The 25,201-nt window shown below is 36.5% G+C and overlaps 3 protein-coding genes across 4 annotated transcripts; 2 read left to right on the top strand and 1 right to left on the bottom strand.

Moving 5' to 3' along the window:
• Positions 1-299: 299 nt before the first annotated feature.
• LOC132295835 (transcription termination factor MTERF5, chloroplastic-like) lies at positions 300-8,752 on the top strand. The gene is made up of 2 exons (XM_059794112.1): positions 300-1,796; positions 8,087-8,752. Exon 1 carries the CDS (start codon positions 432-434, stop codon positions 1,611-1,613), a length of 1,182 nt encoding a protein of 393 aa, XP_059650095.1. The 5' UTR covers positions 300-431; the 3' UTR covers positions 1,614-1,796; positions 8,087-8,752.
• Positions 4,244-8,173, top strand: LOC132271553 (uncharacterized). The gene is made up of 3 exons (XM_059772976.1): positions 4,244-4,563; positions 4,637-5,321; positions 8,087-8,173. Exons 1-3 carry the CDS (start codon positions 4,244-4,246, stop codon positions 8,171-8,173), a joined length of 1,092 nt encoding a protein of 363 aa, XP_059628959.1.
• A 5,185-nt stretch (positions 8,753-13,937) lies between the features above and the next one.
• On the bottom strand, positions 13,938-16,379 carry LOC132295822 (organelle RRM domain-containing protein 2, mitochondrial). Of its 2 annotated transcripts, none has more exons than XM_059794102.1 (4): positions 16,085-16,379; positions 14,968-15,036; positions 14,588-14,689; positions 13,938-14,492 (listed from the first exon to the last, which is right to left on the bottom strand). In XM_059794102.1, exons 1-4 carry the CDS (start codon positions 16,338-16,340, stop codon positions 14,485-14,487), a joined length of 435 nt encoding a protein of 144 aa, XP_059650085.1. In that variant the 5' UTR covers positions 16,341-16,379; the 3' UTR covers positions 13,938-14,484. The 2 variants fall into 2 exon arrangements, with proteins under 2 accessions (XP_059650085.1, XP_059650078.1); XM_059794095.1 differs by having other exon boundaries at positions 14,583-14,689; positions 16,085-16,378.
• Positions 16,380-25,201: the final 8,822 nt, after the last annotated feature.

Raw genomic sequence — 25,201 nt, 5'->3', positions numbered from 1 at the left:
CTGGACGCCAAAAAGTAGTACCTTCAGTTCAAAAAAGTAGTACCTTCGAAGAAAAAGTAGTACCTTCGTGGAAGGGTATTTTAGATACTACAATTTCTAAACAGTAAAAAACCATGTGCCACCTCAGCAATCCATTTTAGAGAAATATGGAACTTTGACTCAGCCTCTAAGTAAATATGAAATTTTGACTCAGCCTCTAAGTAAATATGAAACTTTGACTCCATTTATATATAATTTTCCCTATTATTATTAATGGCCTTCGGTGTAAGCCCAAAAGAAGTTTACAATAGATGATGACCCACAATACTTTATGAGTCGCAACATTTAAACAGGCTCTTCTGAGTCACTCTCACTAGGGCTAGGGTTTTTACTGAAACTTGTGGGAAAGATCGAGCGCGGGGCAGAGGCTGACATTCAAATTGCTCAACCCTATGGCGTTCAGATCATGTAAGTCTATATCACCCATCTTTCATTTCTTTTACGACACTTTGATACATTACAGAATCAATCACAATACACCCACAATGGTTCGTTTTTTTGAAACCCAGTCAGTAGCAAACACCACAAATTTCACAGAGAAACAAGCTCTCACGGTCTCTTATCTCACCAAGTCGTGTGGGTTGTCTCTAAAATCTGCTATCTCAGCTTCTAAGACGGTCAAAATTAAGAGCCCAGAGAAACCGGACTCGGTTCTTGAGTTCCTAAGGTCGAATGGCTTCACTGAAAAACACATTTCAATCCTAATTTCTACAAGCCCAAATTTAATTTTGGCTGATCCAGAGAGAAATTTGAGGCCTAAAATTGAGTATTTTAAATCTTTGGGTATCGTCGGTCCTGACTTGCCCAGGGTTCTTTATGCAAGTGATGTGTTAGATAGAAGTTTAGAAAACCAAATCAAACCTACAATTAATTTCCTGAAACAATACACGAGGACCAATGAGAATTTAATTTATGTTCTTAAGCGATCTAGCTGTGTGCTTGCGTGCAACGTTGAAAAAGTTATGGCGCCCAATATCAACACATTGCGGGCTCATGGTATGCCTGAATCCAATATTGAAAAATTAATCGTGTCCTGGCCTAGAGCACTAATGTTGAAAGTTGATAGGTTTAAAGAGGTTAATGATGCAGTTAAGGAAATGGGTTTTGAACCCAAAAGTCGATCTTATATATGTGCTATCTATACAATGTCCATGAATACCAAACTCAACTGGGAAAAGAAAATGAAAGCTTATATGACCTATGGTTGGTCTGAAAGCACATTTAATTCGGCATTCAAATTACGACCGATGTGTATGGAATGCTCGGAGGAGAAGATCAAGGAACTGATGGATTTCTTCGTGAACAAGGCGGGGTTAAGAGCATCAGAGATTGCTAAATGCCCAAATCTTTTTGAAAATAATTTGGAAAGGAGAATCATTCCAAGATGTTCTGTTCTACAAGTTCTGATGTCAAAGGGTTTGATTGGGAAGGATGTAGATGTGGTTCGGGTGTTGACTCTTACCACACAGAATTTTGAGACCAGGTTTCTGACCAAGTATAAGGAGGTTGCTCCTGAGGTAATCAAAGCGTACAAGGGTGAGATAGGATTTGAAGGATTCACTACTAGAATGTAGGATAATGTGGAATCAGAGAAGCGAGCAACTGCTAGATATGCTAGCAACAGCGGAGGACTAACGATATGGTGTATTTGAGTTTCTATCAAAATGATTTGGCTGCATATAAGGTTTGCCATCTTAGGAGTAATCCTCTAATCACTTCAATGAGGTTTTTCGGTGGCTGATACAATATGATAAGAGGTAAGATTGCATCAGCTTTATCTGCTCACTTTTGTTGCATGTTGGAAAATTTCATAATTATGTTTCTCATCTGTAATGTTATGAAATATGCTCATTTTTTTTTTTTAATTTTTATTTATTTATTTATATTTATTTTTAAATTTTGACAACCGGTAGATTTGCTTCATAGTTCCATTTGAGTGGCTATATCTTTCAATAATTAGTTATTTTCTAGGTCTGTAACATACTCATGTGGTGATTGCAATGGTTGGTGTGTGTATCTTTATAGTTACACTGATTTGGTGGATTCCCTTGTTTTACCGATAAGAGGGCTTCTTCCTTGGGAAAGGCTAGTAGTCATTTCCATGTATGTTTGATTTCATTATGACTAATTAGTCCTATAGTATATTCCATCATATGCTATGTAAATTCTCTCTCTAAATTTAACTTTCCGTGATTTCATTATGGCTACAAAGTCCTAGGTGGCCTAACCTGTCTGTTCTTTTATATATTATGTAAAACATGTTTCTCTGGATTTAACTTTTGCGTATGAGTGATCTATTAATATGCATGAAAGAAGAGTTTTGGGCTCACATTTTCTGTTTTCCCATGGACGACTATATGGCGCTCCAAGGCTCCACTTAGAGCGGCATTCTTTGTTTGGATTGCCGTCTGGGGTAAGATCTTGACACTGGACAATTTGAGGAAGAGAGGCAATACTATAATTAATTGGTGTTGTCTATGCAAACGAGATGGTGAGTCTGTGGATCACATTCTTATGCATTGTCCTGTAGCATACGATTGTTGGAACCTCATCTTCAGCTTATTTGGAATGCATTGGGTAATGCCTCAGTCTTCCAAAGGACTGATTAACGCGTAGAGAGGATGCCCAGTGAGAAGTCACGCTCGCGATTATTGGAGGATAGTTCCACACTGTGTTTGGTGGTGTATATGGAAAGAGAGGAATAGCAGAATTTTCGCCTTTGGCGACCTTGAAACTTCATATTCTTCGCTTTATTTTTTGTTTTGTGAAAGGAAGCACTTGTTCTTCTACTGATGATTTAGTTAATCTTTTGGACTCTATAGGTCCTTAGGTTCAGTTTTCGTTTTTGTGTTAGGGACGCGTTACCCTTTTGAACACTTTTCTAATCGATTATTACTTATAAAAAAAAAAAGAATTATTTGAATTGAGGAGAAGTAGGAACAGTCTCATGAATCATTTAGGATTTGGTTTCAAGGACGTCAAAGTCATTCATTATTATATATTCTAAAGGCATTACCCAGTGTGTCTACCGTTTACACACGCTTGTTGGTTTTCATACTTATTAGTTGAAACTTTTGTCATTTCACTAACTCACCAAGTAATGACCCCTATAATATATGTTTCCTTCTTTAAATATTATCAGTTCCTTTGGATACATTTATTATTCCGAGCGTATTATATTGAGCTGTCTTATTCTTGTAGTAATATTCTCTTATTCGCCTAGCTTCACGTTATCAAAGAAGTTGAGAGCTCTCAAATTCGATCTTAAGAAGTGGAATAAGGATGTTTTTGAGAATCTTGAATAGAGGAAGAATAGAGCCCTTGTCGAATTCTCTGAGATTGATTGTCTTGAAGAGGCGGGTGGGGATGTGGAGGAACTACGTTCTAGGAGAGCCTCTTGTCAAACAGTTTTTGCTGAGATTGCTAATATGGAGGAGATTTCGTGGAGACAAAAATTCCAGGCTCTTTGGCTAAAAGAGAGAGATCGCAAAACAAAATGTTTTCATGGACTCGCTAATGCTCACAGAAGGAGTAATCATATAGGACGAATGCGGGTGGAAGGTGCGGAGCTGTGGAGGGAGGAAATGCGTAATGGGATCTTTTCCTTTTATCAGAAGCTTTACTTAGAACCGTTAGCATGGAGACCTAAACTTGATGGTCTCCGCTTTGAGGCTTTATTTGAATTGGACAGAGATGCGCTTGAGATTCCTTTTACAGAAGATGAAGTTCTACAGGCTTTTTCAAGTTGTAATTGGGACAAAGCTCCGGGACTTGATGGGTTTACTATGCGGTTTCTAATGGAAAGTTGGGCAGTTGTGAGAAATGAGGTGATGAGTACATTTCAGGAGTTTTATTCTACTGGCGTTTTTGAAAAGTCGTTAAATGTGTCATTCATTGCCCTTATCCCTAAGAAGGGAGGTGCTTCAGACATTAAAGATTTTAGACCAATTAGCCTAGTGGGTTGTATTTACAAACTCTTGGCTAAGGTTCTTGCCCTTAGGATGCGGAAAGTAATGGATGGGATTATCTCGGATTCCCAGAACGCTTTTGTTGGAGGAAGGCAAATTCTAGATTCAGTTCTTATTGTAGGCGAATGTGTGGATTCTAGATTGCACAGTGGGTTCCCGGAGTCCTATGCAAACTTGACATTGAGAAAGCATATGATCACGTGAATTGGAATTTCCTTCTTTACTTGCTACAGAGAATGGGGTTTGGAAGCCGTTGGAGGAATTGGATTGAGACTTATCCTTCGTCTATCAAGTTCTCTGTTCTTGTGAACGAATCTCCTACTGGTTTCTTTGGGTGCCCGGGGTTTAAGACAAGGAGATCCTTTGTCGTCTTTCCTTTTTCTTATTGTTATAGAGGGCTTGAGCAGACTTATGCGAAGGGCAAAGATCTTGGTCTTATTAATGGCTTTAGAGTGGAAAGATATCTAGTCCATCAGGTGGAGATTTCTTATCTTCTTTTCGCGAACGACACCCTGGTTTTCTGTGATGCTGATGTGTCGCAACTTAGATATTTGAGGTGTATACTAGCATGTTTCAGGCGGTTTCTGGGTTGAAGGTCAACGTGGTTAAGAGTGTGCTTGTCCCTGTAGGGATGTTCAGGATATTTCCTCTTTAGCTGCAGTCCTCAGGTGTAGGGTTAGTTCTTTCCCCATTCCTTATTTGGGTTTGCACCTAGGGGTTTCTTCCAGGAGAGTGGGGAGTTGGGTTCCTGTGATTGATTGGTATACGAAGAGATTGGCAGGATGGAAGAAGCAATACTTGTCTAAGGGGGGTAAAGTTACTCTCATTAAGAGCACTTTATTGAGCCTTCCCACATATTTTTTATCCATGTTCCAAATTCCATGCTCTGTTACTGATAGGATCGAAAAAATTCAAAGGGATTTCCTTTGGGGCGGAAGGGGCGAAGAGTTCAAGTATCACCTTGTTAGATGGGAGCAAGTTTGCAAGTCCATGAAGTTGGGTGGTCTTGGTATTAGAAGGTTGGTTCCTTTTAATCAAACTCTTTTGGGTAAATGGTTGTGGAGATACGGGACAGAAAGACATCGCCCTTGGCGAAGGTTAGTTTCATCTCGGTATGTAAAAGAGAGTGGTGGCTGGTCTACCGGTCCGGTTCATCTTGCGGGAGGAGTCGGGGTGTGTAAATCCATCCAGAAGGGATGGGATGTAAATCTACTCATATCAGGTTCAAAGTTCGTGATAGCAGATGCGTTCGTTTCTGGGAGGATCTTTGGTGTGGTGACCAACCATTATCTCATACTTTTCCCAGATTATACAGTATTTTAGTTGATAGACACGCCTACGTAGTTGAATGTTATCGGCTTGATAGTAGTGGGATTACATGGGATGTGCGCTTTAGGTGTTCCTTTCAAGATTGGGAGCTGGACGAGGTGTGTGTTATTCTGGATTTGCTATATAGGCAGGAGGCAGTTGGTAAAGATAGTGGCGATCTAATATGGATTCCCTCTTCCCATGGTCGTTTTGTAGTGCGATCTTTGTTCTGATGTTTATCTAATTTTGTTGTTAGTCTTGACTTCCTGTGGAAGACCATTTGGCGTTCTATGGCTCCAACTAGGGTGACATTCTTTGTTTGGACTGCTATTTGGGGTAAGATACCGACGATTGATAATTTGAGGAAGCGGGTTAACTGTTTTGTTAATTGGTGTTGTCTATGTAAGCAAGATGGTAAGTCAGTTGATCATATCCTCATGCATTGACCTGTGACGTACGATTGTTGGAATCTTATTCTTGGGTTGTTTGGTATGCGTTGGGTAATGCCACGTTCTTCTAAGGATTTAATTCAAGCTTGGAGAGGTTGTTGTGTGAGTAGAGGTGTACACGATTATTGGAGAATTGTCCCACATTGCGTTTGGTGGTGCATCTAGAAGGAGAGGAATAGTAGAATGTTCGAAGGAAAGGAATCGTCCACGGCGATGCTAAAACTCCATATTATTCGTTCTCTTTTCAGTTACGTGAAGAGGAGCTCCGATGATTTAATTATTTTTTTGGATTCTTTGGGGCCTTAGTTCCCAGTTCCACTTCTGTATAAGGGACGCGTTCTCCTTTTGATTGCCTTTTTATTTCATTATTGCTTTTCAAAAAAAAAAAAAAAAAATTCTCTTACTTTCTATGTCGCAAATGGTATAGAATGGTAATAAAGAGAAGGTGAACGTATTTATTTATTTATTTATTTTTTAAAGTGCATGTGTGCAGGGACGGAGCCAGCTTCCCCTCCCCCCTCCCTTCCCTCCGTTCTCTCTCTCCCCTCCCCTCCCCTCCCCTCCCCTAATTTTTTTTTTTTCTTTCTAAAAAGCCTCCCTTGGCTAGGCCGCCGCATTAATTTATTTGTTTATTTATAGGAAAATGCTTGCCTCCTTCCTGTGAAATGGAACTTCCTTCTTATAGGTGTCTTGGCCCAACAAAACTTATATCTATACAACTTAAAAAGAATTAAATGTGGATTGTCCGGGTTTTGTTTACGGGTATTCTCTCTCCAACGTCATGCTCTCTCCTATCTCTAGCAAAACTCCATTGTTGCCGACCACCTCCTCCGTTTAATACCCTAATTTCTATCCTTGTGTTACCACCAACCCCCTCCATCATCGTTGCCTGCCACCTCCTCCATTCTCAAGCCCTAAAACTTAAGTTGGGGATTAAGGCAGTGAGGGATGGGAAGACATTGGTGGTGGTGATGCTTAAAGAATTACATAGTGCCCCCCCTTGAAGTTAAATCTTGGCTCTGACCCTGCATGTGTGCATATGAGTCATATGACTAAATACATTGACAGTAAAGGCCCTTTTCTTCATTTTTGGATTGTTTTTTTAAGGGCTGACCAGGACGAGTTGTACCACAATGGTTAGAGGAATAGACAAAAAATTCCTTCATTTTGTGATATTCCTTGTCTTGTTCACTCGGAGTTCATTTTTTATATATATAATTTGTTTTTTTTTTTTTTTGGGGCACAGACAAGTTATAGAAGGATGGTCATTACTTCATTCGGACAAGTCGAACAAATAACTTGCCTTTATTTACGCAACTGCATTCCGAAGATGCTTTAATGATGAGATTCATAGTTTACATTCCAGGATCTGAGATCATCCCATTTAATGTGGCCCATTATTCTGCTCCCACAAACTAATCCAAAATGGAAACAATATTTTTATCCACCTGCCTTGACCATCATGAAGGTGCTAACCAGATCCAACAACTACTATATTTTCTTGTTTGTGCCTTTTTTTTTCCCTTCCTATGATTTTAATTATTATACGTTATTATTGGTTTTGGTATTTTCTTGGACAAGGTGTACTTATTTCTTAGGTTATATAGAGGTCCAATTAGATTAAAATGCAGAAAAAGAGCATTGATTGGTTTTGAGTAAGTTTGGTCCAGAGTTCTACTTTTGGTGTCAGTGATCCTTCTTCTACTATGTTGTCTGATGTAAGATTAAGGATGGTAGGGGAGCTTTGGGGTTAATGTCTGCTATTTCAAAGGAGGACATATAGTCCTTGGCACGAGGAAGTTTTGGTGCATGGTGCTGTTCTGGAAAGTACACCCATACAACACCGTCCTATTTTTGTCTATTTTGTATCATTTGAATGGTGATATTGATTCTGTTATCGTATGTTTAGATATTATGGAGTTGGTTACTAGGCTTGTGTGGTGTAATATTGCAACGGTGGTTAGATCCATTGTTTAGGAGAGCCATGTTAGATGTGAAGTGACCATGTCCATACCCCATACCATCCAATTTTTTATTTATTAAATCATACTGTCCATATTTGATTTAGTGTTGAAAGGTTGATGCTGATAAGCATGAGAAAATATGTTCTAGTAGTTATTTTGTAGAAATCCAATCTTTTATGAAGATCATATTTTTTAAATTTTCTGGGTTCATTGAAGCCATGGTTAGGAAAGCTAAAGATAAGAAAGATCTCTTGGGGTGATTTTGACTTCTATATTTTCTTCTTCAACGAGTACTGGTATGAGACTCGACTTGCTGGAGCTTGCATGCTTAATTCTAATTGATTCTATGTCTGCACAGGACAATAGAAGCCAAAATTCTGCCATGCTTGAAGATGATGACAATGTGGATTCACTCACAGAGCTCCTATTAGCAATGCTCTCATAGAGCAATCAGTGTGCAGATGTCCAATGGCAATTTGTATCGCCCCTTCCCGCCCCTAATGACACGGGTATGGGAACCCTTTTTGTTCCGCAGGGGTGGGTGTGGGTAAAAATTAAAAACCCTTCACGGGTTTTGATACAATCCCGTCCCGCCCCGTATTTTTTATTTTCTTTTGTGACACACTTTGTTACTTTTTATTTCTTAACCTAAAGCACCCATCCTTACAAACCCTTACCACACAGCTATCACCACCGACAACTAAGAAATCACCAGATCGACATTATCTCCTTTGATTAGAACTCTTCTTCTCTCTCTCTCTCTCTCTCTCTCTCTCGCTCAGTCTCTTTCTCTCTCCCTTCGTCTCTCTTTCTCTCTCCCTTCGTCTCTCTTTCTCTCTCCCTTCGTCTCTTTCTCCTGGGCATGTGTCTATGTTAAAATTACCTTTGTTCTATCTGTGAGAAAATATTTGATTTCGAGTTTGTGTGTTTAGTCAATGTGTGTAAGATTGTGCTGAGACCTCCACTGGTGGATGTGTATTGAGCCTAAGATTAGAAATATTATTTGTTTTATTCGGGTGGGTAATTCTCTGTGCTTTTAGTCTACGAGAGCATAAATTTGTTTGAGCTTGAAAAAGTGGCTTCTACGAGAGCATAAATTTGTTTGAGCTTGAAAAAGTGGCTTCTTTGGATGACACATAAAGTGTTTGATGAAAGGACTCAAAGGAGGTTCTTTGGATGACACCCACAGGCCACATAATGTTTAATTGTTTGCTAAAGATGATACTGTTTCAAGCTCAAACAAATTCATACATGAAAACGGGGCGGGGCAGGGACGGGTTCAATCATAATCCAACGAGGCGGGGATGGGTATTGAGAAATCAACCCGTCCCAGGTACGGGGCGGGTATGGGATTCCTAATAATTTTACAGGCCGGCATGGGTTCGTCTGAACCCGTGCCATACCCGTTCCATTGCCATCCCTATCCCTATCCCCATCCCCGGATCCATGAAGGCCAATGTCAAGGACTCATTTTGAAGCAATAGACAACATCTTTGAAGTACTTCAGTGTTCCCACTTCCATAATTAGGAATTGTTAATTTATGGTTAGGAAAGCTTATAGAAGTCTCATCCAAATATGAATTTGAGTATTTTTATAGTTTCTTTCTTTCCAAATCATATAAAACACAACATGCCAAACAGCCAAAGGAATCTTGCAACAAGTTTATTGTTTTATTCATATGAACCATTTGTTCCAAAAGCAAATAATATAATTATATGAGGTATTCACGTACATTTTACATGCCCACATATATATATATATATATATATATATATCACCACTGGATCACCACATACTTGATACATGTGAGATTAATAGAGCTGAAATTGTTTAAGGTAGTCCACCACATAATGTTCCGCTTTCTTACAATCTCTTTGTTATTGGTTCCATGTCATGTGGCTTACCACGGCAGCGTGCGATTACGAGACAACCTCTATGAAACGGGTTTACTGGCTGAGGCATACATCCATTGGGATCTGGTTTCAAAATTAGGAATTGTTAATTTATGGTTCCAGTTCGAAAGGAACTGTTAATTTAAGATTCCGATTTGAGTTATTATCTTAATGGGGTAAGCAATTTGCTAACTTATACACCACCAACAATAATAATTTTTCAAACAAAAAAATCCGGCTCATGAAAAAATGATTGTTGTGATGTGGAAACTATTCATATTTTGTGGGTTAAGAAGCACTTAACCCGCACGAAGACACGTTAAATTTTAAAAATGTAGCACGAATACGTAAATTTTTATTTATATATTTATTAAGACATTTATAGAATTGTAATTAATTTATAAATTATGTGCTAAAGTTATATGGAGTATAAGTTAGAAAATGACGATATTTAAATATGCATCAACCAAGGCGCTTTCGGTTGCTTGTTAATATATGCGTGTAAAAATTGTATACAACGAACAAAACATTAGCTCGAGTGGCGAGTTAGGGTTATTAATCATATTCTCTCAAATCAATTTCGAGTGTCATTGGTCCTAATGATGTGATTATAAATCCAAATTTTCAGTGGAAAAATCAGAAAAGGAAAATAAATAAAAAAACTAGGTATGGATTTGAAAAAAAAGGGGAATTTTTTTTTTTTTTTTTTTTTTTTTTATTTCCTTTCCGTTAAAAAAAAAAAAAGGAAAAGTCGAGTGTTCCAACTCTTTACTCTTCTTCGGGAAAAACAAAAAAAAAAAACACTACTAAAATAAGGAGTCCCATTGACTCCTCAAAAGAAATCCAATAAAAGTTATAACTATTCTCAATACTAAAAAATAATAATAATAATAAAAAAAACATTAACAAGTGTGTTGAATCTATATAAATTTTAGGGTAATTTATTGTGACACCCCCTGAGGTTTAGGCTTATTACAAGCAGATACAATATGATATGTTTTTGTACAATAACACCCTTCATATTTAATAAAGTTAACAAAAATATCTCCAGTGACATTATTGCCTTTTGAATAGTTAGTTGACCTATTTAGATATTAAAAATTTCTTTTTTAATTTTTATAAATTATTTTATTGAACTAAACTAACCCTCTTTAATAACATATTTTCTCACATGCATATTATGGAAGTATAATATGTAGTTTTTACTCACTATGCACTATTGTGAAAAAGTGAAACATGTATGATGGTTAAAATATTATAGAGCCTTGGGGTGCAACTTGGGCCTACCTAGCCAGGCCCAGCATGAACCCGACCTCAACTCTATTTCGGGTTGGGTTGGCCTTGCCCGAGGTAACATAAATCTCGGCTTCAACCTGTAGGAATCAATCCGAATATTCACGGGTTGGATGGGTTCTCCGAGTCAACTCGTTTCCTTTTTTTCTTTCTTTCAAAACAATAGGCCTATTTTTTTTTTTTTTTTACTATTTGAATTTAATTTTAAAAAGATTTTTAAAATATCATTTCAAGGGCAGAATATGTACATATTACTGATATTTTTTAAATATTAAAAAACGACCATGTATTACTTACCTTGAACTCTTATAAAAAAATTATAAGGATTGACATAAGTATAATAAATATATATATATATTAAAGTAAAGAAAATGGGCTCTGCTCTGCTCATGAACCCAAGTACGTATATTTTTTTATTTGGCAGATTAATTGGATTGACATATTGTTATTATTATTATTATTATTTTAAAATATCTCTCTTTTACCTGCATATTTACACCTATCCACCATAATTGATCCTTCAAATAAAATTATAGCTTAATCCTAACCGTTCAATCTAACATCTAAAGGATCTCATCAAACCTTAGAAACATTAAACCCCTCTTTCTTCTCTCCCAAACAAAAAAAAAAAAAAATAATAAAAAGACTTGAAATCTTCAATTTGGGTTTCAAAAACAATTTACCAAATCAAAAATTTTATTTTTTTCACTACCCACCCCCAAACAACACAACCACTTCTCTTCATTATTCAATTCTCCTTGGCATCAATTAATTTAAAGATCTGTTAAAAACAAAAATCACAACCAAACAACACCCTTTCTCTACATCATTTTTTTTTTTTTTTCCAACACCCACTCCCAAACACATCAGAAGGCAGAGGTGGAGGAGGAAGACAGCGGCGGCGGTAGAGGAGGTGGTACTTGGTAGGCGGCGGCAGGTGGTGACGGCTTCTTCTTTGAACATTCGGATTTTTTTTTTTTTTGGTTGCAAATCTAGCTACGGTTATATATATTAATAATAATTAAAATAAAATAAATAAATAAATAATAAAAAAATTAAATTCTGATGGACGGGCTGGGATCAGGTTAGAACAGTTCTAACCCGAGGCCAACTCGAATTGGGCCTAAGTTGAAAATTTTTAACCAATCCCAACCCGAGCTTCTAAAATTGCGAGCCCAACCCAAAAAATTTTGGGTGGGGTTGGCCTAACCCGCCCATCTTGCACCCCTAAATTAGAGCCTAAATAAATTGTGGTAACTAACTTGATTGATTAATGTCACTTTAAACAAGGGTCAGAATAATATTTAGAAAGTAATGGTATATATATTGAACCACATAAAATTCTTAAACTTTGTGCAAAATGAAAAAATGCAAAAATAAAATACATATGAATCCGATCTGAATTTGATTATATGAATCGGATCTGAATTTGATTATAAAATATATATGAATCCGATCTGAATTTGATTGCGGAAATTCCAATCTGAATTTGATTATAAAATTCAATATATTATCTGAATCCGAATATGTTTATTAAATGAAAAAGGCTTATGTGCAGCAATGATAAAAAAGAGTTATTGGGCTTTTATACATTTTAATTTCTTTGGAATTCCCTTGATAGGAGTAAAATTAATAGCAATGAAATGAAAAAATTTAAGAGTATGGAGCATAAATTTAATGAAATTTCAGAAACAGAAAAAAATGAAAAAAAAAAAAAATACCAGCATCCAAAGTTTTATAATTTTTTTTATTTTTATTTTTATTTTTATTGTTGGTAAATGGCATAAACTTCATCTTATGGAACCGGGAATAGGCCACCACTCTAAGTAACGGAAAACTAGTTCATCATTAAAGAGAGGCAACAAATTAATCCCACAGTTTATAAATTCTATTTTGTGGGAGAGAAATGTCATGTAATAAGACACATTAATTTTTGTTATACCAAACACAACTTAAGAAATTGTTGTTAGAGAGGGTTAGTTTGGTCCAATAAAAAGACTTGTAAAGGTTAAAATGGCAATTTTAATATTTAAAAAGGTTGACAGTAATAATGTCAGTAAGAGTGTCTTCTTGCTTATTTCCTTACTTACATAAGATTACATAATCTCCCAATATTCTCCCAATATTTAGTGTCAATCTAAAATCGAAGTTTCATTCATCTTAGAGACAACTAGGTTTGTTTGAGCCCTTATGCTTTTGTGTTTAAGAGCTCATCCTTAGTACCCCTAGCTAGAACATCCAAACCATGTTTAGATAGTTCAGTCAACTCATAAAATATACAAGTTTACTGAAACAATTCAGTAATATTTAAATAGGTTGACTTACTAGTCAAAGGGTAATAATGTCAGTAAGGGTGTCTTATTGCTTATTTCCTTATTACATAAGATTACATAATCTCCCAATATTTAGTGTCAATCTAAAATCAAAGTTTCATTCATGTTAGAGACAACTAGGTTTATTTGAGCCCTTATGCTTTTGTGTTTATGAGCTCATCCTTGGTACCCCTAACCATGCTTAAGATAATTCCGTCAAAACTCATGAAATATACAAGTTTACTGAAACAGTTCAGAATATTAGGCTTTTAAGGGTTCTACAATAACAAGATCTATAAGCCAATTTAAAAAGTTCTACAATAACAGCTGAACAAATACATTAATTAACAACAATCACAGATCTCATATTTACTGGGAAATTTTTTTACAAAAAAAAGTGACTGGTCTCCAGAATTAAACTTGCCTCTCACATTCTTGTGTCATTCAACTTTCCAATCTATTCAATTTGACCACATTCACATAGCAGCTCCTTAATTAAGGATCGGCTTCATAAGAAACTACATCCATGGAAACATGTTTGTTATCCCATATTCACGAACTCTATGAGCGAGAAATCTATTGAAAATTAAATAAATAAATAAGATCAACATTAAATTGAAGACAATGGAATCGAGTATTCAACATTAAATTGAAGACAATGGAATCGAGTATCATAGGGAATTTCTAGATATCTATGTGCATTTTTCTCTAGATTGAATACAAGTAACCACTTGTTAATCAAATATAGAATTTCATCCTTGTTTGAGTAATCCAAAGGCATCACATAATTCGGAATGGTAAAGCCAAGATTAGTCCAAGACACCCTCTTGCCATATTCCCCTATCACCCTAAGTTCATTAGAGTACATAATATCTGGTCTAGTGACGCATACACAGACATCCTTTGGAAACTGCAACCAAGTAAGCTACAGATGGTGTTTTAAAATCAAGTAAAAGAAAATCTTGAAATTTATCCTCCGCTAAATCAAGAGAAACTATCTTACTCGTATCCTCTGTTAACCAATGGAGAACTCCATTCACAACTGTTGCTGGTCCAACTTTGTTCAATGTAACCACCACAACATTCGCAATGCTGATTGTCTTCAACGTGTGTCTGTTAACTATTTCTTGCTCCTGCTCAGTGTATCTAAGAACTAAGAGAGAGCAAAAACATACTTGCTCAGAACTTGTATCGTGGTCTCCTTACATGGCTTTTGACAGATCCAGGCTTCGCAGTAGTAACCAATACAAACCTGCCCTCAAAAAACTGGACAGCAACCACATAGCAAAGTCATTTGGTCACGATGATTCCCCATGTAGCTAAAAAAAAGCCAAAGTATGAATATAATACACATACCTTACCGTTCATCTCATTCACAGCCGTATGAGCAGACTCCTCTGAGATGAACCAAACATATGCAAATCCCAAAGACTGTCTAGTTCTTTTTTCCTTTATAATTTTAACTGCAAGAGACTACAAGCAATCAGATAGGAAAACGAGGATAAAAAATAATCACACATAAACTGTAACCAGCGGCATGAATGTTGAGCACTATAAGGAAAGAAAAATTCTAATGCTGCTACTGTGCTACATTTCGTGCTATCGCACATAGGCATTCCATAAAGTTGTTGAAGATCAGGAGTTCTAAGTATAGACACATAATTTTAATGACAAGTCAATTTTCTTTACCTTCTTCCAACAGACCCTAACTAATTAAACCCATACACAAGCAAGAATTCACCTCGACTAACTTCACCGAACTGTGAACACGCTGTCTTCAAGCTTTCCTCAGATGTCGATTGTGCTAACCCTGCATTCATAGATCAAGAATTCGTGTCAACTTACATATCACTTAGTGAGTACTGACGACTAATTTGTTCAAAATATTGTTCTCTCTTCCCTATGGTCTTCAATCTCTTCCTTTGACTTGGTAGAGGTTTTTGATGCATACAAGTATTTTTGTTGGAACGTTGATACATAATTAATGGAATTCTTAGAGCATTTCCATTACCTGATAAAACTATCCTGTCAATATGACTACCACATGGTAATTGAATAACCAAATAGGCAACTAAGGGCTGCAAATGGAACGAGTGGTTTGACGAAAACTTCATGAGTTTGAGCCGAGCCTAAGCTTTAACTCGAGCTTAACTACAATGTTCTGGCATGGTTATTTATATTTTTCTGCTTTTTTAATGGTCCTTTAGCACTACATTTTACTTAGAATCTAGCATTCTTAACATGACTAATTCACAGAATCTAGCATTCTTAAAATTCACAAAATCAATTAGCTTAATATTTACTAGTCCATAATTACTTTAACTATACTTTATTTATGTAAATTTCATAAAGTTCGTAACAATGATAACAAAATAACACCTATGAAACAAGAAAATTCATGTTTGTTCGTCGAATAAGTGAACAAACTTTTTAACATGAGCTAGAGCCGTTCATGATTAACTCCATTTATTTGCAGTCTTAAATACTATCTAAACAACTTCTAAACCAAACTTATTATCCGAGGACCCAATAATTCCCATAAATTAAACTCTTCAAGCTTTCGTAATAAGTCAAGCTCAAGCTATTCACCAGAAACTGAGTTTATTTGCATACCTAAAAACTATCAGAAGAATTTGCGGATTAAACATATCTCACTGGACATAATAAACTCCCATACTGTAAACTCTGTGCATTCATGACATAGCAATCAAGAAACTCACTCAAACACTAAAATGTATGAAAATGTCCACCATAGTGTCATTGATTCAAATTAAAAGTATATATGTATATGTATATATATGATGTTTATATATGTATATAGAAAAGGAAATGGACATAATTTTGCCATAGAACGATACCCTTTATGAAGATTGTGGCGGAAGGAGATGTACTGGGCTCCATTGTAGAGCTAGAACTCACGCGACAATGAGACCTTGGTAGTGTTTGGTTAGAGAAATTGGAAGACAATGATGATGTAGAAATCGAAAATTTTGAATTCGATATGGGTTTTGTTGATGTTAGTGTTCCGGATACCAACAATTCTGAAATTGCGAATTGTCTTTGGGATCGAACTGGTGGAATTGGGGATATAGAAGCTGAGAAGAACAGTGCCATTTGAAGAAACTAAACCCTTCTTTCGGAGTTCAACGATTAACACTCACTCACAATTAATATCCAACGTTGGGTATTGTGATGGGCCTCCATACCATTGGCCCAAATGAAGTAGTAACTGATGGTGAAGTGCCAAAAGCACAGTCGTAATTTTAAAAGTGTGCAAATAACACCACTCGTGTTCAAAAATTACCCTTGTAGTATGAAAAGTGAGCTAATAAGGGCTTCTTGTAAGAGGAATAGGTAAATATACGAATGCCCCCCAATATTCATTATACAATAATAATAAAATATGGCTAGAAGTTGAAATTACTCAAATAGATACTTCTCTAAACGACATCATTTTGGGTCATGAAGCACAAATAGGGTTCCATGCTTATATGCGAATATCATCTATCATTATACTTCCAAACATAGCCTCACAACTAATACACACGCACAGAGACAATCGAAGCTTTAGGGTTCCATGCTCTTTCTGTACGATCCCACACATGATAGTTAGGGTTTGAGATTGAAGACGAAGTTACGCCATTGAAAGCAAGGAGAGCATTCGTGAGGTACGATTTTATGACGATCAAAGTTAGGGTTTCCTATTTTCATGTCTTTACACTCTGTATTTGTTTGATTAAGTTGATTGTTGATAGTATTATTTTCATTTCTCTGTATTATAGTTCGATATAGGAGAATTCTATTGTCGAATATTATAGGTCCCCTTTAGGGTTTTGTGTCGATTGTCAATGATTTAGGTTCCACATGTCTATATTTGCTTCGATTATAGTTATTAATCTTTCATTTTGTCTTCTTCATACTTATTGCAATGTACTGCAATTGTTTAATAAAAGTAGGGTTACGGTTATGAGATAAAAATATGGGTTTTTTTTTTTGCCTTTTTTTGAATGTTTTGGGCTCCACATGCCTAATAAAGTATTAGTCTTGTAATGCCCCGAATCCTATAACCCGGTACATTAACCAAGTAGATCCAAACCCGACTTGAGAACTTGGGCAACAAATGCGGAAGCTAAGGTCAAAACGGTCATAATGCGGAAAGGAAGGGTTAAATGGTCATTCTACGTCAAATATGGGAGATGGGGTTTATATTTTTGAAAACTAGCTCAAAATCCTTCAATTTGAGCACAAAAATGACCTAATTTGGGTTTATACTGAATGGATTGTGGTTGAATCAATCTAGAGTAACTAAACTAAGGTTTTTTTTTTTTCCCCTAAAAATGGATTGATCCATTTTTAGGCAGTGAGCAAATTCGTAGTCTAGCCAAAAATGGCTCGAGTGCATTTAAAATGGCTCAAGCCATTTGTTGAAAATTCCTGAAAATATACAATTTCTCCATTCTAAGGCACATAAAAGCTTTCCAAAGTGGCCCAAAATCATCCCTAGGTCAAGAATTCATGGCATGGACATGGTGAACCAAGATGTGTGTAGAAATACAGGTAAAGTGTGCAACATACATTGGAGTGTGAATAAAAGGATAAAATCCATACATTGGAACAAAAATAGCCTTCTAGCTCAAATACATGATATGAATTGCCAATATGGCCCTGATACATCATATATCCTAATTAAACATTACAATGCAAGTATGGCTACACTGATTAAATATACACATCATCTCAAGTTACAATATCTAAATTAACTACAATATGAAATGGCAATAAATATTCATATACATTAAATTATATTTTCCAATACAAGTAAGAGAAACGTCATCTTCAATAGTCTTGCCTCAACTTGAAAGGAGAATCAATGCAGGGTAAGCTTACAATCCTCAGAAGGAAATATGCTAGGAACATACACAAACTACGTTCCTATGACGGCACTGATTTTTCAAGCCAGTGTGTCCTGCGATGACTCGATAAAGGATCTCGAATGCGGAAGCGAAAATAGAAACCAAGTCTCTAGAGATGCAATATACCTTTAAGATGCTAAAGTGACCTTCCATGAGGCCACGGAACTCAACGAGAATGAACGCGGAAGTAAAAGATCAAAAATAGACCGAGTATGCCCCCAGGGGCAAAATGGTCTTTTCACATGAAAATAATGTCTCTAGAAATGTACATCATCCCTAAGACACAAGCGTGAATTCCTGTGACGGCCCAAGTTTTGTAAACCCGATGCGTCAGTGATGACCAAAAGATGACCCGATAATGGATCCGAAATGCGGAAGCGAAAGGTAAAACAACGGTTTCTAGAGATACAATGCGTCTCTAAGATACCAATGTGACCCTCAATGAGGTCACAGAACCCAAAGGAAACAAATACAGAAGTGTCGTTTCAAAAACGGACAAAAAGAACCTAGGGGCAAAATGGTCATTTTACAAAAAGTGGATTCAGGTGCTATCGAGCACACCACTGGAAAAACAATGGCAAATTAGTCAAGTTCAAAATTTTTTTTACTCAATTTGGAGTCCGGACGGGGGAGAAAGGTCAAAAACAAAAATGATGTCGTGACGGCCCGACGAGAACAACCCACCACTGCTGCAACTGAGAGTAAAAACGGGTATCTAAACGGACTTTTTTGAAAAAACTCAAAGAAGAAAACCCCCCTAAAATCAAGTTTCCTACCCCAAGCGTGAATGGAAACCAAAAAAATACATTGTGAAATGCTCAGAATGCCCCCAAGAAAATCAGGTCAAGAGGAAAAAAACTAATCCGAGCTACTGCCCAAGTTTTGGAAATAGGGCTTCGGGAGGTTTTTAAATTGCCTATATTGAAAATGAAATCTTAAAATGCACCCACAAGACCTCCAGAAGTTTTGGATCGGTCGTGACGATTTTCAAAAAAAAGTCGATGAATAGTACCAACTACATTTGTACTAAAAATTTGCAAAACCTGGCAGCAAGGATTTTTCGGAAAAATATTGATTTTTGAGGGCCAAGATGATGTTTTCTGGAAAAACATAAAGAATAAACCCCCCTCAAAATTGAGTATTCTACATGACTCATAAGGAAAAATGAAAAAAACACATTGTGAAATATCCGAAATGCCCCTAAAACAGAATAGGGTAAAACTCCCTAAAAATGCTACTTAGAGTTTTTGTTTCATCAAGGAAGGTATTGTTTGCCAAAGTGAGTATGCAAGTGCATGCAATATGATAAAATAGATGCACCAACATGGCCTAAAGCCTCTTTACATTCCATTAACAAGTTTTAGCATACAAAGCCTCAATTTCTCACAAATAAGCTACAATGGCAATACTTGAGTTTTAAAGATAACATGCTTGTAGTCTTTCATGTTAATGGCTCTTGGCCTCATCTCATACATGTCAAATACATTGTAAAGAGTGTACTTACGTACACATTACATTAATGGAATCAAATATACACATTTTGACATATAAAGCTATAAAGGCATTTCAAGCCAATCTTCACAAAATGGAAATCTTGAAGTCCACAAGTCATCCAAACATAATGGGAGTCTCAACATTAATTCTTGTACCTGAAATATGCCCCAGTATCGTAGGGGTGAGTAACATAAAGTTACTCGTAGGAAATGAGCATGCATCAACCTAGTATTTTACAATTATATCAACTTATGGTGAAACATGTTAAAGGAGCTCATGCCGCCTAACGTCTATATCAAGTGAGACTCAGGGAGCATCCTAAGCTACCCATGCAAGTTAAAGCAAATAACGGCATCCAAGTATACATGCTCATGTACACTAAATGAAAGTCAAACTCACGGAGCAAGTATACAAGTTCAAGTATACTAAATAGTATTCAATTGTCCCAAACAAGCATCAATTCTCAAGTTACAAGTAATCCATGATTAACAACTTAAAATTAAATGCAAAAACAACAAATAGTGGAAAGACAAGGACATGCGGTCGCTAGACCAAGCAAGTATTTTCGGGTAATTACGACCCACAAGGTACTACCTAGTGCGCACTTATGACTTAGAAGACACTTGTCTTCGTACTAGAGCCAAACCCTAGCCATCACATAATATATGTCCTCACAAGCTTTTCAAAACCAATAAGTTCAAAATTTATACAAAATCAAATGCAAGTTACCACATTGCATGCACAAGTAAGGTTGATTCCACACAAACCATGTCCTAGAATTCAAGTCTAAATAACATATGACATGTCAAGTCCTCAATATGCAATTTATACACAAAGTAAGAATATTTTACAACAATTGAGTCACATTACCATCCTAAGCCACAAGTACTAAATAATCTTCAATTTAGTAACTAGTTTCCAAGGTAAACAATTATAATATTCTAGATAAGCTATATACCTACACAAGATACATTTAAACAAGCTTTACTAATCAATGATGTTCTATATCATGTTAAGTCTAAATACTATTTTAAGAGGCCACAAGTACTAAATATACTTTAAATTAGTAGCATGCTCACAAGGTAAATAGAATAGTACATTTTAAGAGATTTTCAACCTAATCATGGAAAGTCTCTAGATTTCAAATCTATCCTAAACAACCTCAAATTAATCTATGTTAAACAACATAGCATGCTCAATACATATGTCAAATCAAAAGAGCAAAATAAGCAAGACATCATCATGTAGATTTTAATTAATTCAATTTTAATTAAATCTCTAGATTTCAAAAGTTGTTCAAATGATCCTAAATTGATATATAACAAGCACCAAATCATGGTCATACCATATCTCTAGTCTAAAATGGAATACAAGTAAAATACAATTTACTAAAATTTAAATCAAATTAAATCCATTAAATCTCTAGATTTGAAAACTCATCTAAATCATCCCAAGTCAATATATATCAAATATCAACTCATGGCCATGCCATTTAACAAGTTTAAAATGAGTTACATGCAAGCTATGATAAATCATAATTTCTCAAATTAGCAAAAGACATGCATACAACTCATATAAGCATCAATAGCACGCAAGAAACAAAATATAACCCTAAAACATCCCCTACCTCACAAGAGGATTGTTCCTCTTCAATCCAAGGCAAATCAACACAAAATGGCAAACCCTTCAAGGGTTATGAAGAGGAAGATGAGAGGAAACTTTTGTCTCCCAAGGTTAATGATCTAAGGTGAGTGGAAGACCCTCAAAAATCAAGGTCAAGGCTTAAGGCTTCAAGCTCCATCCATGGAGGTTAGGGTTTTTGGTGAGAAAGGAAATGAAAACAATGAATGAAGTGTGAGTGGAGGAAATAGAAATCCTTCACTCACTATGTGATCTTACACCATGGTCAACACACACATCTATGGTCAATTGCACAAAAACCTCCTTTAAAACCATAATCCTAAAGTGGCCCAAAGATATTTGCAAGACTAAATTGTGGCCCTACACTTGTCACCAATCCATGGCTCCTTCCTAAGCTTTATCCCACACCTATACTTGTCAACCATCCAAGCCAACAAGTGCACCAATCCTAGGCCAACAAGTGGGTGAACCCTCACCCCCCAAATGTCATCATCCAATGCATCAAAGTGTTTCCACACAAATGCCAACAAGTGGACCAATGAGACTGTGACACTTGTCACACTTTTCAAAAATTACAAAAGGTCCTTTTTGAAAATATCTTCCAAGTTTAATTGCAAAATGGTCCCCAAGATGAAAATAATTACTTTATTTAATTACACTAAAACCCCACAAGTTAAGGATAATTACACTAAAGTATGCATTAATGTCTCTTTATGAAGGAAGTAAGCAATTAACGTGCTTTTCTAGAAAAGAAAAAATACCACTATCATGGAAATAAAATATCATGAATACATGCAAAACCGGAATCAAATCCGAGCACAAAAAGTGAGGTTGTGCCAGGAAAAAGGATAAACGAGAAAAAGACAAAATGTGAATAGTGTTCGGAAAAATAAAATATGGAAATGACACAATCCCCAAAGGAGGTTGTTAATCCAAGGAAAAGAGTCTCGGAAATCATTCCAGAGCACTTGAGACGACATCAAGTGATGAAAAACCAAACACAAAAAGGAAAAGACAACGGAAAAAAATATCCGTAAAAATCTGAGAAAAAGAAAAGGAAGAAAAATGATTGGGTCATTACAACCTTCCCACCTTAAAGGGATTTCGTCCTCGAAATCCAGCCCCAACAAAACAAAAAGGCGTAACCAGGATAACTACAGAGTACATCTCCGAGTATCCCACACAACATGTTACGAAAGCAATCCCAGAACTAAAAGACAAGGTACAACCCCATGTCATTCGCACCCATGTGCTCACGATAGGACAACCCCTCAAAAGAAAAGTGACGACATGGCCACACGACAAGTCAAACTTGCACACAGAACCCAAGGTTAGACAAAGGAACAGAAAATAACAACGATAAGCATCCCTCCTGACGAACCATCATAAGGAACTAAAAACAACCACCAAAAGAACTCCAAGATAACCAGATATCAAATCAGGGTACAGAACAAACACAACGTGGCAGCACGAATAGTGACCAAAACCCGCCCGCGACGTACTCAAATGTGTGGTAGCAATGACAGTACCTAGTGCCCGCCCATACTTACTCGTTAGTAAGGTAACATCGACGGCAACTAGTACTCGTCCACAACACACAACTTTGTACGGTAGCATGGCAGTATAAGGCACTAATTCATAACCTGACCCCCACTAGGTCTACCCAAGAAACCTCTCGATACAAATGACATCAATGTCAAAAATGATCATTACCAAAAGTACTATGAGGACCAACATTTTGTACCAGAGTTGAGATATGGTCCAGAGATGTTCGGCTGGACCATCCTGGCCAATCCCAAAACTCTGACAACAATGCTATAGGTACCGCTTTGCTTAAGGTCTTAAATCCTCAATACAACAAAACCAACATCTCCAATGTCTCAAAATACCTCTATTAACAACATTAATCAGGAATCCAAAACCTGACAGATAAATCAACCCCACCATGAATCAAAACGAACCTCAATACAAGACATTTCATCGAAAGTCCCACATATCTCCCTGAAACAGATCAACTACAAAATTACACCGAAATTAAACATCAGATCCACATCCTTATCATGGATAACTAAGTCCTCGAAAAACAAGTCCACCACGTGGCATAAACATCAAAATTCTGACAACCATGGTCATAAAAACAGAGTCTTTCAAAACAGTGCTTGGCAATACCAGGCTAAATCAAAATTCCTCAATTTCATTCCATACCCAATCACTGGAATTACAATTCCTCAAAACGATGCCTAGCCATAACTAGGATGAGAAAAGTTCACAAACAAGCCAAATCCAACTGCGATCCTTCAAAACCTCTCCTAAGAGTCAACCACATCTAGGTCTCCAAAATCGAAACAAGTCTCTAAAAGACATTCTCAAAAGAGCATCGAGCTCACCTCACAAATCAAAAAAAATCCTCAATATTATGGACATAAGTCCTCGTAAAATGATCTCACACAAATCAACTCACCCTGAGCACCATAACTCTGTCAACAAACACGATAAAAACTCCTCAAGGGAAGACACGAAAGAAAGAAAATCACCAGTCCTAAGAAGGACAACATCACGAGTCCACCTCTGAAACAAAAGACAATAAGGTCAAAGACTTCACCCCCTACTTGGAAGTAAGTCGACCAAAATCCACCAAACCCTCACCAAGGACTCAAGACAACCACGGTGACCCGCACGGACCAACTGTGACGACCCTAGATTTTTCAACCCAGTGTGTCATGTGATGAACCAAAAGAATGACCCGATAATGGATCCAAAATGAGGAAACGAAGGAAACTAAGTGGCCACTAGAGATGTACGTCATCCTAAAGGCATCAAAATGACTCCCTATGGCATGATCAAATTGCATTATATGCTATTGTGTGATGATGTGAACATACACGCAAGTGTAAAATGGTATTTTAAACATACTACAATGGCCCATGGCCTTATTACAACTCATTTATAACATTTGACATGTCAGACCTCCAAGTTAGAAAAAATACATTTTATAGACAAATCATGAACATGCTAACACTTGCATGTGAACAAGAATGCTTCTAAAGAAGCTCAACTCAGCAAATCACCCAAGCAATTGCAATCTCCAATCTTGTATCCTGTACCTGAAATATGCCTCAGTATCGTGAGGGTGAGTAACATAAAGCTACTCGTAGGAAATGAGCATGCATCGACCTAGCATTTTACAAAATTTTCACCTTATGGTGAAACATGTTAAAGGGACTTATGCCACCTAACGTCTATGTTAAGATGAGACTCAGGGAGTATCCTAAGCTACTCATGCAATTTCAAGTGAACAACGACGTACAAGTATACATGCTCAAGTATACTAAGCAATGTTAAAACATGTAATACAACATACAAGCATACATTTCCAAGTATACTAAACTATATTAAGACGAGTCATGCAATGTCTAAGCATAATTACATAAGTTTGCATTTTATATGGAAATCTCATAAATCAAGTATACGAACATAAGTATATTAAGCTTAACAAAATGCACATAAGACAAGTATACATGGCACAAGTATACTAAATGAAAGTCAAACTCACGGAGCAAGTATACAAGTTCAAGTATACTAAATAGTATACAATTGTCCCAAACAAGCATCAATTCTCAAGCTACAAGTAATCCATGATTAACAACTTGAAATTAAATGCAAAAATAACAAATAGTGGAAAGAATAGGACATGCGGTCGTTAGACCAAGCAAGTATTTTCGGGTAATTACAACCCACAAGATACTACCTAGTGCGCACTTATGACTTAGAAGACACTTATCTCCGTACTAGAGCCAAACCCTAGCCATCACATAATATATGTCCTCACAAGCTTTCCAAAACCAATAAGTTCAAAACTTATAAAAAATCAAATGCAAGTTACCACATTGCATGCACAAGTAAGGTTGATTCCACACAAACCATGTC

Source organism: Cornus florida, unplaced genomic scaffold (assembly GCF_030987335.1).
Source record: "Cornus florida cultivar Cherokee Brave unplaced genomic scaffold, ASM3098733v1 CherokeeBrave_3.0.0_Hap2_Chr01, whole genome shotgun sequence".
Classification (NCBI taxonomy): domain Eukaryota; kingdom Viridiplantae; phylum Streptophyta; class Magnoliopsida; order Cornales; family Cornaceae; genus Cornus; species Cornus florida.
Note: the sequence above shows the minus strand (reverse complement) of the source record. Positions and strands in the feature narration are given on the sequence as shown.

What these genes read in the sequence shown, in the direction of transcription:
- LOC132295835 (XM_059794112.1), top strand. Translation starts at nt 432, where the DNA reads ATGGCGTTCAGATCATGTAAGTCTATATCACCCATCTTTCATTTCTTT.
- LOC132271553 (XM_059772976.1), top strand. Translation starts at nt 4,244, where the DNA reads ATGGGGTTTGGAAGCCGTTGGAGGAATTGGATTGAGACTTATCCTTCG. An exon ending in TCGCAACTTAGATATTTGAG is followed by an intron (nt 4,564 to 4,636) that starts GTGTATACTAGC and finishes TTGTCCCTGTAG; the next exon opens with GGATGTTCAGGATATTTCCT. An exon ending in TACTTTTCCCAGATTATACA is followed by an intron (nt 5,322 to 8,086) that starts GTATTTTAGTTG and finishes ATGTCTGCACAG; the next exon opens with GACAATAGAAGCCAAAATTC.
- LOC132295822 (XM_059794095.1), bottom strand. Translation starts at nt 16,340, where the DNA reads ATGGCACTGTTCTTCTCAGCTTCTATATCCCCAATTCCACCAGTTCGA. An exon ending in CGCCACAATCTTCATAAAGG is followed by an intron (nt 15,037 to 16,084) that starts GTATCGTTCTAT and finishes CTATGAATGCAG; the next exon opens with GGTTAGCACAATCGACATCT. An exon ending in TGAATGAGATGAACGGTAAG is followed by an intron (nt 14,493 to 14,582) that starts GTATGTGTATTA and finishes GTTGCTGTCCAG; the next exon opens with TTTTTTGAGGGCAGGTTTGT.